This window comes from Callithrix jacchus, chromosome 1, assembly GCF_049354715.1.
Source record: "Callithrix jacchus isolate 240 chromosome 1, calJac240_pri, whole genome shotgun sequence".
Taxonomy (NCBI): Eukaryota; Metazoa; Chordata; class Mammalia; order Primates; family Cebidae; genus Callithrix; species Callithrix jacchus.
The window spans coordinates 175,016,479-175,031,293 of record NC_133502.1 but is presented as its reverse complement, the minus strand read 5'-3'; the positions used below and the strand labels follow the sequence as shown (position 1 = coordinate 175,031,293).

General features: G+C 47.1%; 1 protein-coding gene and 1 pseudogene across 11 annotated transcripts in view; both read right to left on the bottom strand.

Moving 5' to 3' along the window:
* The window catches only part of MVB12B (multivesicular body subunit 12B), a 242,513-nt gene that overhangs the window by 131,116 nt on the left and 96,582 nt on the right, over positions 1–14,815 (bottom strand). For all 11 annotated transcript variants that reach the window (XR_004729111.3, XM_078327399.1, XM_078327396.1 and 8 more), the window contains exon 7: positions 5,609–5,703. Coding sequence is in view for 10 of the 11 variants with exons in the window: in XM_078327399.1 (XP_078183525.1) it covers positions 5,609–5,703 (95 nt within the window). In the remaining variant the exon portion in view is untranslated. The remainder of the gene's footprint in view (positions 1–5,608; positions 5,704–14,815) is intronic.
* Positions 234–316, bottom strand: LOC118148368 (small nucleolar RNA SNORD116; annotated as a pseudogene).

The following is a 14,815-nucleotide window of genomic DNA, read 5'->3' as shown; positions in this document are numbered from 1 at the left end:
TATATAAGCTGTTCTTTTCAAACTTACAGTTATAATCATTGAAAATCAAGTGTTAGGTTGTTTACAGCATTTTATGGAGCCCTCCTTCACCCCCCCCACGTTGTAAATATTTATATTGCTCCCATTCATGCCCAGTGCTGTCTATCTACTAGTTTTAATATGTATCCATAGAATTAACACTCAGGTGGCAAAAATTTGGCAAAGTACAGAACTAAAGAAATAAAGAAAACAAAATCACTCATTTTGGCAGTAGAGAATTTTTTGCTCATTTTGTTCAGCTTTCTAAGAATTCATATGTGGGAGTCAGCACTGAGACCCACAGGGCCCTATTTATGAGGAAGAACAGCTCTTCCAGAATAGTTCAGTTCTTCCCAAGCAAATGGCTTGCTTCTCTCTTATCCCTGAGGGACTGGCCTCTGCCTCTGAACCTAATCTAGACATCCCCTGCATGCAGCCGTGCCTGCTTTCTATCCTATTTCCATTCGCTTCTGTTTCTTCACTTCCACTTTCATGTGACCATATCTATTTTTGGAGCTACCTTAAATCCTTCTGGAATAGATGAAAGAGAAATGTGTGAATGGGCAGACATCTACACATACAAAAAAATTCCAAGAGAAAAAAGGTATGGTGCCACCATTTGGGACTAAAACAGAAGGCTTTTCAGGAAAGATGTTCTTAAGAAAACTATCAGCCACTAGACTCCTGACCAGGAAACTCAGGGGTGGGGTTGGAGTAGAATCTAGAGAAATCAACATGACCCGGAAGAGGGCCCTCCAAAGAGGTAAGGTCTTAAAGGCATGTTCAAAAAACCAAAAGCAGAAAGCTACAGGAGTCACACCAGTGAGACCAGCACCAGGAAAGCTACAGTCAGCAAGGTAATAACCATCAAAAAGGTTGTTTTTAAATATTTTGTTTAGAGCAAGAAAGAGTAAGAATGCATAGCACTCATGACTTAGGAGTGATGACCCTAACCAGGGATTGGCAAATGTTTTCTGTAAAGGGCCAGGGAGTAAATATTTAGGATTTGTGGGCCATCCGGTGCTGGCTGCACACACCTGACTCTGCCATTGGAATGTGAAAGCAGCTACAAACCATCTGTAAAGGACGAGGCATGGCTCTGTTGCAATGTAACTTAATTTGCAAACACTAAAGTTTTTCATATAATTTTCACATGTCCCTAAATATTACTCTTTTTATTTTTGCCCAACTATTTAAAAATATTAAAACCATCCTTGGCTTGCAGGTCATACAAAACAGGCCGTGGTTGTGATTGGGCCATGGACTTTAGTTTACCGACCTTAAGCCAGATGGATAACAGAGTGAGCCAAGCCAAGTGACCATCATTTTATCTTTTTAGGGAAACGCATCTTCAAACCCTATAGAGTGACACAGTGACGGGAGAAGTGAAGAGCAAGGAAGGCAGGGAGGAGGCTTGGGCAGCCGGCTGCTTGCCTGCTCAATCCACGTCCGTAGGGCCAGCAGGACGTAAAGGATGGTGCTGGAATTACAAACAGTGATCTATGAGGAACTTGAGTGAACAGGTAATTTCAGGGCACTGGATAACGGGGGAGGGGGGGAATCATATTTTCTAAAAGGGACAATAAGAAAATTATTGTTCTGTGGTCTGGAAGTGATCTACAGTAAACTTCGAAGGCTTATTATGAGTCAGGCGGCTCGTGAGCATTCAGGAGAAAGTGGCGACCCTGCAGGCGGGCAGCGTTTACCAAGAACACGCCACACTCACACCAGGTCTAGATATATATATATATATATCTATATATATATCTATCTATCTATCTATATATATATATATATATATATATATATATTTTTTTTTTTTTTTTTCTTTTTTTAGACAGAGTCTCGCTCTGTCACCCAGGCTGCAGTGCAGTGGTGCAATCTCAGCCCACTGCAACTTCTGCCTCCTGGGTTCAAGCGATTCTCCTGCCTCAGGCTCCTGAGTAGCTGGGATTACAGGCACCCACCATGACGCCTGGGTAATTTATGTATTTTTAGTAGAGATGGGGTTTCACCAGGTTGGTCAGGCTGGTCTCTAACTTCTGACCTTGTGATCCACCTGCCTTGACCTCCCAAAGCGCTTGGATTACAGGTGTGAGCCACCATGCCCAGCCCCAGGTCTATATCTTTTCTTATTACAAAAGCAACATGTGCTATTATGGAAAATGAGAAACTGCAACGAGGCTAGAAAAAGAAGAAAGTCCCAAGAAAACCACTGTAAACACTTAGGCATGGACCTTTCCAGACCTTTCCATGTATTTTTTTGTTAATTTTTAAAAATTACTTAATTTTATTTTTAAGAGATGAGATCTCTCTGTGTTACCCAGGCAGGAGTCCATGGGTATTACCAAAGGCCATCTTAATAGTGCTTTATAGCCTTGAACTCCTGGTCTCAAGGATCTTCCCTCCTCAGTCTCCCAAGCAGTTGGGACTACAGGCACGAACCACCACTCCCAGCTTAGATGCACTTTTAAAAACGAGATCACACTCACATTCTGGCTTGCTACCTGTTTTTCTTTCCACTTAACAATATTCATATATGTCTGTTAATCTAAGCCATCACTTTTTGGATGGCTGAAAAGTTAAGGTACTGTACAGATATTTTGTAATTTGACCATTCATCTTTGTTTGGGACATTTGAGATCTATCCACCCCCCACCCCTGTCTTGAAGTATTATTTTTGGGAAGTGGTGGTGCTTATCCTTGTGGATGAATCTTTTTGCACATCTGTTTTTTCTAGGAGATACTGGCAGGACAAGTGTGAGGATGGATGCTGGCTTCATGGCCTCTTGGATTAGGCTACAAGAGAGCAGAGCGCAGGACACAAGCATCTCAGGATTTCAGCACTGCGTCAGAAAGAGCTCCTCACCCCACTTCTGTGGGCAAGAGAGAGATATGGACTGAACCATGTAGAACAGCCGGCAAATGTTGGCTTGCAGAATGCACAGTATCCCAAATTGCTGGGTGGATGTGAAAGAACAGGAAGACAGAGCCCAGCTTAACGAGGGGGGATCTCACAGGGATGGGTGGGCTGGTGGGAAGTGATGGCCCCAGACACTGAAGGCATTCAAGCAGCAAATCAGGATGACTACCTGGCCCAGGGGTCTGGGAGGGTATTCCTGTGCAAGGCAGACAGGAGGCTAAATGCTTCCTTCCTTCCATAACCTTCCATAACCACATCATAAGCACCGCTGTGTGCCAGGGATGGGACTACATACAGTCTCCACTGGTGTCTCTTGCAACTCTGAGCCACACTCACCCTTTTCAGGCATGGTGGGAGCGAACTGTCTTAGTGAAAGGTACAGGAAAAGGGACTGCTAGCAGGTATGCCACTGAGAAAACACTGAAAAGTTAATACACTTTAACAACCACACACACACATTAAGTGTAGGCTGTTTTTCAAATTTCTAATTACACTGTTTTGAAATCTACTTACCTTAGGAAGGGACGGAACACAAGGGAGCAGTAATCGAATTACTTCAGGAGGGACACAGAGCATGCCAGGGGTCTGCACCAAAGGCTCAGCTTCTGAAGTGTGCAGTGAACCCATGCCAGGGCCAGTTCAGAGGCAGAACGGTTTGATGATTCATTTCATTATCAGCAGAACTCCAGCTATCAAGGCATCGGTACTGGGCAAGGGCTAGGGCCTGGGGCACACTTTCCCTTAACTGTTTTTGGAAGAAACCATTGGAAACACTAACTTCACAATACCAAACTGAGATAGGCCATTCTGTGCCAAATACTGTTCATACGGGGGTGGGGGGGGTGGTCTCTGCTCCCTTCTAGCCAGAACGACTCGCAGGCAGGCTGCCAGTGGGTGGGCGGGCAGGCTTCCCAGTTGCGCCATAGTTGCCCAGTGCTGAGTTTGCAGGCTTTATGAAGCCAGGAGATCCTGCGGGGTATTTCTGGCAGCAACACAACAAAGCGGTCCTGGACCCTGGCAGAGCAATTTGGTGCTTGCAGCCGCTGAGGAGGCCTGAAACTGCCTGCTGCCATGGGCTGTAGCCTCAACTGCCTCTGTTTGGAAGATAAAATCCAATTGACTGCCACTTACATAAATGTAACAGGAAGTTTCTGAATGGCTTCCCCTGTGTCTTGAGGCTGTTACCTTGGTATTGCTAAACTAACAGCTGAAATGAACCCAGACAACACCTCATCAAAGCTGCGGGGCGAGGAAGCCGCGGTCCAGAGGCAGACAGCAGTGTTCCTGCCAAACCACAGGAGATTTCACTCTGTGGCTCTTTCCCGCAGAAACGCCAACAGCTGGGAAAGCCATCAGAGAGCAGGTAAAGTGGGTGCAGCCTAACGCTGTGGCTGGAAAAAGATTTGCGAGCTACAGAAAAGAAGTCATCCGTTTTGATGGAGCTTCCCTTGTGTGCTTTCTGAACAGGGATGCCCTGCTGGATTCCACAGACCCGTTCTGCACCTCTGTGCCACTAAGCATCTGGGGAAATATTCAGCTTTTCTACAAAATAGGTCATCTTTCCACACTTGTTATGCTCCTTGTCGACTCTGCTGAAATAGCCACAGCACAAAAGAAATTCTCCCTGGAGATGCTGTTCTTAGACAATCACATTCCCTGTCCCCTTGGAGAGCCTGGCTCCTGGAGTGGAGCCAGGGACGGGGGCTTAAGAACATCCGCATCCCTCCCCTTCCCAGCAGGAATGTCACCCAGAAGTGGAACAACTGGCTTTTGCTTATACTTCCAAACCTATTAGGGAGTGATCATAACGAGAAAAACTAATACTGACAAGAATTATGCCATTGTTCTATTTCATCTATTTAGTAACCTGTAGTTGCAATTTTTAGAAAAAAGATTACCTTTTAAATAACCGATTCATTATGGTACATGAATGAATGCCATGTTCCTGTGTTCAAAATGTCACTCACCATTAAGGGTGTGTGCTGGTAAGTGGCACCAATTTGCCACTTTCCCCTTATACACAAACACCCCTGACTGGCGGCCCAGGATAATCGGAGGCGAGTTTGTGGGTTTTCTCGGCTCTTAGCAAGTCACCTGCACTGCCAAGCACCTAATGAATCTCAATTCTGTAATAAGGCTTGTAAGTTTTCCCCTCCCTGGGTGAAGGTGAAAAGGAAAACTAGAACTGATGAAGTTCCTGCCAAGGTAACACTATCAATTTCAAGGCCGAGTTCAGAAACCACAGACTCATACTCCAGGGGTGTGAGGGGAGACCGCCAGTGTACCCTCTGGCCACAAACCTGGCTGTGAGAAATGAGAGGTGAGGACAGACTTGGATATGGGAGGGTGAGCTGACCGGGGCTCAGCTCGGCACTGCTCCTGAGGCCCCGTGGGAAGCCTGCCCGGGTCTGGCAGGTGAACAATGTGCCAAGTATTCTCTGGAAACCTCCCTTCAAGCCTGTGAAATCCACACATTGTTTTTCATCATTAGTTTCAAAACATGCTGAGTATTTGGCCCTTCTCTACGTGCCGTGGCGACACAAAGGAAGGTCTGGTCCCTGCAGGGAACAGGCCCCTGGCAGGAAGAAAAGAGAGGTAAGGAGACAGGTCGCATGAGAAGACAGACCGTGTGGAAGGAGGTGGTGCTGCAGCAGTGGCCTTACATACCTGATATGGCATATAAATTGGAGTGCTGGTACTCGTAGTCCGTCCGGGTGCTGTTCCTGCCTCGGAAGGTGGCAGGAAGCGTTAGGGAAATGTGCCTGTGGAAGAGACGGAGGAGAGAAAGGAGGTTACAAGGAGTATTTCCCAAGACTCAGGAAGCACCAACACCATCAACAGCTGAAATGCAGCACAGAGCAGCAGGCAGAGCAGGTGCTTCTGGCCAGCGCCTCCTTCTCAATCAAGCATGATTCCTCCACTGGGCTGAAGTCCTCTTAAGAAATTTGGAAGTTTCTGGACAGCAGCAGCCACCTTTTTTCCATACTGGAAAGGACATCCACGAGGGAGAAAGTGTGTCCCAAGCCTTACAACATGCCCAAGAGACTGTATGGGGTGGCAATTTGATCCAGATTTCTGCCCTCTGGGTAAAATGCACCAGCGGACCAACACCCAGGGGCTGAACACCAGCCTCGGTTTGTTCCATGAGCCATACAAATGCTTCCATTCCTAGGCCACAGGTCTGCTGAGGATCACCGCACATGAAGCACTTGGTAAATAAAGGTATTGGGAATTATTATTACCATATGAGTCCAGAAGACTAATGACCTCTGAAAATCAGAATGACACATTGCTCTGAACTGCTATGTCATGTGTTCCCCCTCAGCCAGCGCACACAGTAGGTGCTCAGGAAAGCACATTCCAGACCGATACAGCACAGTCTCTGATGGCTCAGGTGTGAGCCATTAAAGCTTACAAAGAACACACAGCCTAAGTGAGCATTTAGTCAAAAGTAAATAAGCCATTTGGCATGGTCACCAGCTGCCTGTAGTGAATGCTGAAAAGAAAAATTAAACAAATAGGAAAAGTATTTAAATCCCAACAGGTCTGGGGGAAAAGACAACAACAAAACCTCTTGGTGGGATGATTGGGGACTGTGCTGCAATAGTGCAGAAGCCTAACCTGTGGCACCCCTGGTCATTTCTGAAAGGGAAGAGACTGCTAGAGGGAACACTTATTACAAAGTAGTGGTCAATTACTGGGTGCCTTTTTCACACAGCACATGTGTGACCTTCTAGAATGGCTGCTGTGCATAAAGACTCCTGGGAATGCCAGGCGTGGTGGCTCACGCCTGTAATCCCAGCACTCTGGGAGGCCGAGGCAGGTAGATCACCAAAGGTTGGGAATTTGACACCTGCCTGGCCAACATGGTGAAACCCCATCTCTACTAATCCCAGCTACTTGGGAAGTTGAGGCGGGAGAATCACCTGAACCTGGAGGCTGAGGTTGCAGTGAGCGGAGATGACACCACTGCACTCCAGCCTGGGTGACAGAGCAAAACTCTGTCTAAAAAAAAAAAAAAGACTCCTGGGAGGAAAGGCTCCCCAGGGAGGGGCTGTTCCCACAGGGCCAGGATTGAGCTGCAACCAGAAGGGCCTTCCACGGGCAAGGTGAGCACCAAGGGCTGTGGAGGCACTGGGTCTGCCAGCCACAGAGTGAGCGCTCATGGCAGACACTCAGCCACAGACCAGCCAGGCTGAACCAAGCACCAACTGTATGCTCTGGGCTTTGGGGAATCAGCAGACACACGTACAGCGAGCGTGTCCACGGGTTCACTGGCGTGCGTGGAGGGAACCGGAATATTCTGTGTGTTACTGCTGCTGATTAAGGGTATAGAGGTGAGCTCCCTCAGCTTAGGTTGCAGGGAATAAAGGTGCAGAAACAAATCAAGGTGCAATGTGACACGTGATTGGAGAACAAGAAAAACTGAGTGTTGGTGATCATGAAAAGAAGGAACGATATATTCTGTTAAAGGGAACGAGGCTTCAGTACCCCTCAGGGTGTTATGGGAGTGAAAGGCACCCCACCAGGGAGTCAGAGAGAGCCAGCACTTCCCCATAGGGTTAGGGCACACGTCAGAAGCGGAGCGAGAAATGCAGGCAGGGCCAGATGGAAAGGACATCAAACACCACTGCAAGAGGCTTGCGTTCAAACTCCCAGGATGGAGGTTTCTAAACTCCCATCCTGGCATTAATGAAGGCGTTAGTCACCTGGGAACTTGCTCCAACACACACTTGCAGGCCCTAACCCTGGGGAGTCCTATTCAGTGGGCCTGGCCAGGTGCAGCCCAGAAATCTATTTTTAACAAGCTCCAGGGGTGAATCTGGAGACTGGCCGGGTCTGGGAACCCTGTGAGGGTGAGGAGCAGCTGCAGAAGGGTTTTCAGCAGTTGATCAATGTCTCTGACCACAGCACTTAGTTAATGAAGCTGAGCGAACAGAAGAGTAAATTATCGACTGTGGTTGTGGTTGAGCAGAACTAAAATGATGACAGGTGACCCTGCTGAGAGTGTCACCAGGTGCCAACCCTGAGAACGTAGATGTCACACAGCTTCCTATGGCTCCTCACAATGCCCCTTGAAGCAGGTATGGGAGCAGCTACACAATGTGCTGGGCCCAGTGCATGTTGAAAACGCGGGGCCCTTATTCAAATGCTATCAAGAATTTCAAGATAGCAACAACAGAGCATTAACCCATGGTGGGGCCCTTTTAAGCAAAGGGCCTTGTGTTTGTGACTAAAAGGACCCGGGGTGGGTGCTGTTATTTCACTCACTGTACCAATGAGGGAATTTCCAGGAGCCAAGAACGTATTCTGCTCCATGGCTGCCAGATTAAGATTTCTAAGCCTTTAACAGCCCTAAAAAGGTGCATGCAAGCTAACTAAGGATGCAGAGTGAGTTGTGCAGTGCAGTGAATACTCCAGGGGCTAGAAGCATTCAGGGAGGCTCTGAGAGGAGGCGGGGGCCTTAGCAGAACTTTGGGAGCCAGGTGGACATGGATGATGGCAAAGAGGCTGGCCAGGAGGCAGAGGAGAAAATGGGGCCAGCTGAGCTGTTGGGTGGTCAAATATGCATCAACACAGATCTGTGAGGGACTCAGTGGTGGCAGGACAGGCAGGGGGGACATGAAAATATCCATGAAGTCACCTGAACACTTGCTTACAAGTGTGATCATTTCCTATGGAAAGTGGGAAGACTCAAGTGCTATGAAGAGCAGGGTAGGAGGAGACTCCCTGGACAGCTTCCTGGAGGAAGGAACATTGAGGTGGGAACTGAGGATAGGCAGAAATCAGAGAGATGCGGCAGGGAGGCGGGGTGTGCACCTGAGGCTCTGTGGGGAGTCTGACCTCCTCCAGACTTAGGAGGAAGCCAGGGTGGCCAGGCCTAGAAGGCCAGGTAGAGGTTGGGGCCAGGCCATTGATGGTTTTGGGGGCCATGCTACGTGGAACACAGCATGGCTTCTGCCTTTCTCTGGAAGGATTTTTAAGCAGAAATGTACCAAGATCCAAATTACAATTTCAAAAGCTTGCCCGTCTGTGGGAGGAAATAAAATTAAGATGCCAGTGTGGATGGGAATGGTAGCAGCAAATGATGACAGTTGTTCATGAGCCTACTATTACTCACCACCTACTTTGTGCAGAGCCTTCATTCCTGTCAACATGACCTGCCACAGACCCTCTACGTGGACAGTTTCGGAGAAATTTAGGACTTAAAAGAAGTATATGAGCAATGGCAGCAACGAAAAAGTGTATAAACAACAGAAAAATCAAGGGGCCCAGCTCTTCAGCTACCCCATGCAACACTGATGTCCAGGGCCACACTTTCTTGTCCCTCCAGGGCCTCACATTTTGTCTGGCTCATTCTGCAACTCACCCCCAACCCCAGGTTCTCTTCCCTCCTTGCAGATGTTTCTTTCTGCCCCCACCTCACTCCCACCTCACCTCCAACCTTTGCAAGGCTGCTGTTTGCAACGGTCCTGGCTTAGCTGTCTTCTCACTCTGCACACTTCTACATCCCTGGCACACCAGCTCACCTTCCAGATTCTGCCTCTTGCCACTACTTACTTCCCCTCTCCTCCAGAAAGAGTGGAAGTCTTGCCAATCTCTGAACAGGCCTTGTTTTTCTCAAGCCTAGTTCTTTATCCATGCCACTCTCTCTTCCTAGGAATCTCCATTCTTCCTTGCCTACTCTTCAAACTCCTATTCATACTTCAAGACCCCACCCAACCACCCCCTCTGTGACAAAACCTTTCCTGGGATTGCCCCAGGCCAGATCAGGTGCCTGAGAGTTTTCTCTCACCCCACTCCAGGTATCACAATACATTTCAGTCATCTGATATAAACCTGCCCCCTAATGTGATTGGGACCTCCTCAAGGGCAGAGCCAAATCTCATCAATTTGGTAGTTCATTTTCTGGGACAATTTTTTTGTCACAGGGTAGACAATTACTGACATTTGTTGACCAAATCAAGTGTTGAAGTTAGCCCCCTAAAACCCCTGGGTCTCTTTTTTGACATGAACCGCTGTTAGTCTCTATCATTTCATTTCTCCCCGTGAGCGTTTTCCCAATTAGACTCCAGGGGTCTCTATTTTATACCCCGAATCCCACCTCTCCATTATGAAGGAAAACAGGTATGGGTAAGAAGAAATCAGCGGCAGCAGCGACCAGAAATTTACAAGAGGTTAAAAAAAATAAAGTTTCCATTCATATACAATAGAAAATGTGTGCCTGATACAGCAAATGTGAAATTAAAAGAGGATTCAAGTCACAGGCTGACTGTATCTTTTGCAAATTAACTGCTCAATAGGGATCTACTGAACTGATATCAGGTTACCAAAAACTCCAGCTAAAGCAGCTGATGCAAGAGTGGGTATGGGATGGCATTCAGAGAGCAGCAGGTGGGAAGGTCCCATGGGCAGAGAAAGCTTTAGGGAGAAGGGTTCCTCCCTACACGGCAAAGAGCTTCTCCTGCATTTCTGCTCCCTTTGTTCCTGGACATAAGAAGCAGGGGACATGGGGACAGGAGGACAGAAGGAACATCAAGCCTTCCCATTAATGAGAATGAATAGTTTGGGCCCCAGGGACAGATCACCTGTGGTTAAACAGGACAAAGAAGTCTCGTGCTGAAGGAGAAGTGGCCCAGGGGTGCTTTGGTGTCAGATTAGCCTGAAAATGAGAGACAAGGAGGAAGGCTCTGCCATCAGCTGGGTCTCAGGTGAGATTCCAGTTCACTTGCCAGGACCTGGGCTGGGGGCCCTCAGTACATCACCCGGCCTCATCCCCTCAGCAACCTTTTTAGGTAAGAGTAATTATTCTCATTTGAGGCTCTGAGAGGCGAAGGCGATGAAGAGAAAGCTAGGAATTAATAAAGAGGTCAGTCCATGTGTCCTCTGGAGGTGGTTATGACTATGGTAGAGTTACCCTGATTCATCTTCACTATCGGGTATATAAAATGAGACTACTCAACCAGGGCCACAGGGTCCCTCCTGAAGGCCCTTTTGAAATTAGTGATGCCAGGGATGCAATACAGCTGCCACTCACTAGCTCAGTGATCCCAACAGGTTACAGTGAAACATACGGAGCTGGATGACCAATGGCCTGACCGCACACCCAGGGAGGCAGAGCAGTTGTAGAGGTTAGGGCAGTGCCCCCGAGTCTGCTGGATGTGGGTCCAAATCCCAGCACCAGCACCAGGGAGCCACATAGCCTTTAGCTGGGGTGTGTTGCCTCCCAGGGCACAGAGGGCCACCATGCAGGCAGGGTTGAGAGCATGGAACCAGACATGCGTGACCACATACAAGCACACAAGCTTCCATCCTATTCCAACTCCCCACATTCTTGCCACCTTGGTATTATTTTAGGGTCTGGCTCATGAGGCCTCAGTGCAGTACCACATCAAAACCCATAGCGCCTTTCCTCTGCATTAGAATGAAATCCAAACCCGCCCACAGCTGAGAGGGGCTGCTGGCTCCGGCCCATCCCTCCTCTCTGACCGGGTCTCGGTCTTGTCCACACTCCCTGCACTCACCTCTGCCAACCTCAGTGGCTGCTTTTGTCCCTCCAGCCCCTGCTCTTGTTCCCACCTCAGGGTCTTTGCACTTGTCACTGTCCCCAGATCTCAGCGGCTGGCTTCCCCTCCCTTCCCAGTCAGGCCACCCTTTTGATGAGGCATCCCCTCCAGCCATGCTCACAATACCCACCTCCTCCCTGCATAGCCCTTCCCACTCCACCAGGCTGTCTTGACTTGTTTTCCAGCCACCAGAATGTCATCTCCATCATGCTTTTTCTTCCCACCACCACCCCCGTGGTGAGAACAATGCCCAGCACACAGTGGGCGCTTAACAAATATTAGGGAAAACCCTCTAAGATTACCTACTACTTATTGATCTGACTCTGACTTGTAAGTAGGGATAGTTTTGGGAAACTTCCAGGAAGACTTGTCACTTCTCTCCTACTCATCCCCATGACTGGGTTCGTTAAGGCTTGGAAAATACAACTGTATCTGATTTACAATATTTTTATATAAACAATAAATTCATCAAAGATAAAAAAAAAAAAGAATTTCAAAAAAACAATAAATTCATCACAGCACTGCTTATAAAGCCAAAAAGCAGAATCAGATGAACCATCAAACAATGGATGACTGGCTAAAATGTTGTGGTACCACTGTTTCATGAAATATTTAGCTGTCTTTTGAAACATTTTAGAGATGTTTTAGGTCTGTGCCTATGACCATAGCATCCAGTGAGAAAAGACAGAAAATCCTTATTTTTATGCTTGGAATTGTGGTCAGTTAACCCAACACCCTTTGGCTTCTTTCCCACACAAAGGCCTCTGGTTCATGAGAATGAACAGCTTGAATTGCCTAAGGAGACTGAAGGAAGGCCCGGATCATGACCCTGTACCTGGAGGAGGGAGGAAGGAAGAGACCAGGAGCTGCACTAGGCCACGGGCATCAGACACTCACCTCTTCTGCAGCTCCCAGCTAAGGGAGTTATAAGAACAAGTAGGTGCTTGACAGCATCAAACAAAACTGAGAGGTCACCCGGGGGGCGGTGGCTCATGCCTGTAATCCCAGGACTTTGGGAGACCGAGGCGGGTGTGCCGCTTGAACCCAGGAGTTCAAGACCAGCCTGGGCATCATGGTAAAACCCTGTCTCTACCAAAAAAAACAAACAAAACCCCCCCCAAATATTAGCCAGTTTCATAATCCGGTCTCAAAATAAATAAATATAGATTAAAAAAAAAAAAAAAAAAAAGATGTCCACGAGCATGATGGTGGATGGCACACTCACGGATAGCTGTTTCAGTGGAGTCATTTTAGTGGGCCCCAAAGTTGACCATTCTGTAGGCAGATGCATAAGTTGAGATTTTAGGAGCGTTCATAAGCTCCCAGACAGAATAAGGAGAAGGAGACTCAAAGGCTGGAGATACTATCTCTACTTAGGATTGTGCCTGGAGGTGAAGGCCTTCTGGCACCTTCCCCAGTAGGTCTTGAACCCCTGGAGCAAGGGCTGTCCATCAGAGGACAACCATTTCTGCCACTTGACTCAAATGATGGATTATTATTCCAAAATCTATTTGGTCACTGAAGAACTGTAAAGAACAGTCCCTAAATCCTCAAGGAGTGTTACCATGCTCTCCTCCCCTCCCCCCTGCCCACAGAACTTCCCAGAGGAGCCAGGGCTCACCCTGCTGCTTCTGGTGGCGATCATGTCTCTCTGCAGGGGGTACTGGCTGTTCTGTAACAAATAAGTCAGCAGGCACACGCTGCCAACCATGACGGCTCCAGCTAAATAGATGCTGAGGGGAATTTCATTTTTTCCCCCAAGTCAGTCTTAGGCACCTTATTCAATTAACATGGTCACTAAGCTGCAGACAGCTCCATATAAAAGCCCTTCAGTTATAGAATACATTTTATTATGTGACAATAGTTGCCAGCACGATTTATTTCCTTTGATGGGATTCTGCTTTTTCCTTGTTAATTTAAATCTGTATTTTCTAGTGCTGATTCCAGGTCTGTGTGAATTTTTAAAATGTTACCATTAATCTTGTGAACCCAGTGGCCACGTATAATGAAGACGGCTCTGCCCAGGCAGCTGCAGTGCCTGGTGTCCTCCCAGACTGTCAAAGGGCAGCGTCGAGGGAGTTGTGATTAGCAAGGCAGAGGTGCAATGAGAGTCAGAGGCAGCCTCTACTTTTCTCTCCCACCCCTTACACACACACATACACACACACACACCAAACTTTATGACACAAAACTACAACTCCCATTTTATTTTTCTGAGCTGAAAGTTGTATTAAAACCACCTTCTAGGGCTGCAGTTTTCAATGGGGTTCCCAAAAGAGGCACCCAAAATTTTCAGGGAGTCCACAAGATCACAGCTATTTTCATAATAATACTGAAACGCCACTTGCCTTTTAAAAAAATAAGATACAGAAAAGCACAAACATATGTGTATTAGTCGGGGTTCTCTAGAGGGATAGAACTAATAGGATATTGATAAAGGGGAGTTTATTAAGTATTAACTCACATGATTACAAGGTCCCACAATAGGCTGTGTGCAAGTAGAGGAGCAAGGAGAGCCAGTATAAGCCCCAAAACTGAAGAACTTGGAGTCCAGCATCTGAGGGCAGAAAGCATCTAGCACAGGAGACAGATGTAGGCTGGGAGGCAAGGCCAGTCTTGTCTTTTCACATTTTTCTGCCTGCTTTACATTCTACCCAAATTGGTAGCTGATTTGAGGGTGCCCGCCCAGATTAAGGGCAGGTCTGCCGTTCCCAGCCCCGACTCAAATGTTCATCTCCTTTGACAACACCCTCACAGACACACCCAGGATCAACACTTTGCATCCTTCAATGCAATCACGTTGACACTCAGTATTAACCATCACAATATGCAAGGAAAAAAAAATCAAGGAATTTGACTTCATCAACAGTTAAGATTCTTGCTCTCCAAGATGCTGATACAAAAATAAAAGGCAAACCACAGACCTGCAGAAAATATCTGTAAAACATGCCCAACTAATATCTAGGATATATACAGAATTCTTACAACTTAATAGAAGACAACCCAATTTTAAAATGGCCAATTTCAATGGACACTTCGCTGAAGAAAATCTAATCAGTAAATCAGTGCATGAAAAGATGTTCAATAACATTAGTCACTAGGGAGATGCAAATTAAAAGTACAACAAGATACTACTATATGTCTTCTAGAATGCAAAAATCAAGTCAACTGACAGTATCTACCACTGGCAAGAATGTGGAGATGGGGAGCAGCTGGAACTCTTACGCTCTGTTGGTAGGAGGGAAAACGGTATAACCACTTCAGAAAACAGTCTGCAGTTTTTAAAAAAGTTAAACATACCCTATCA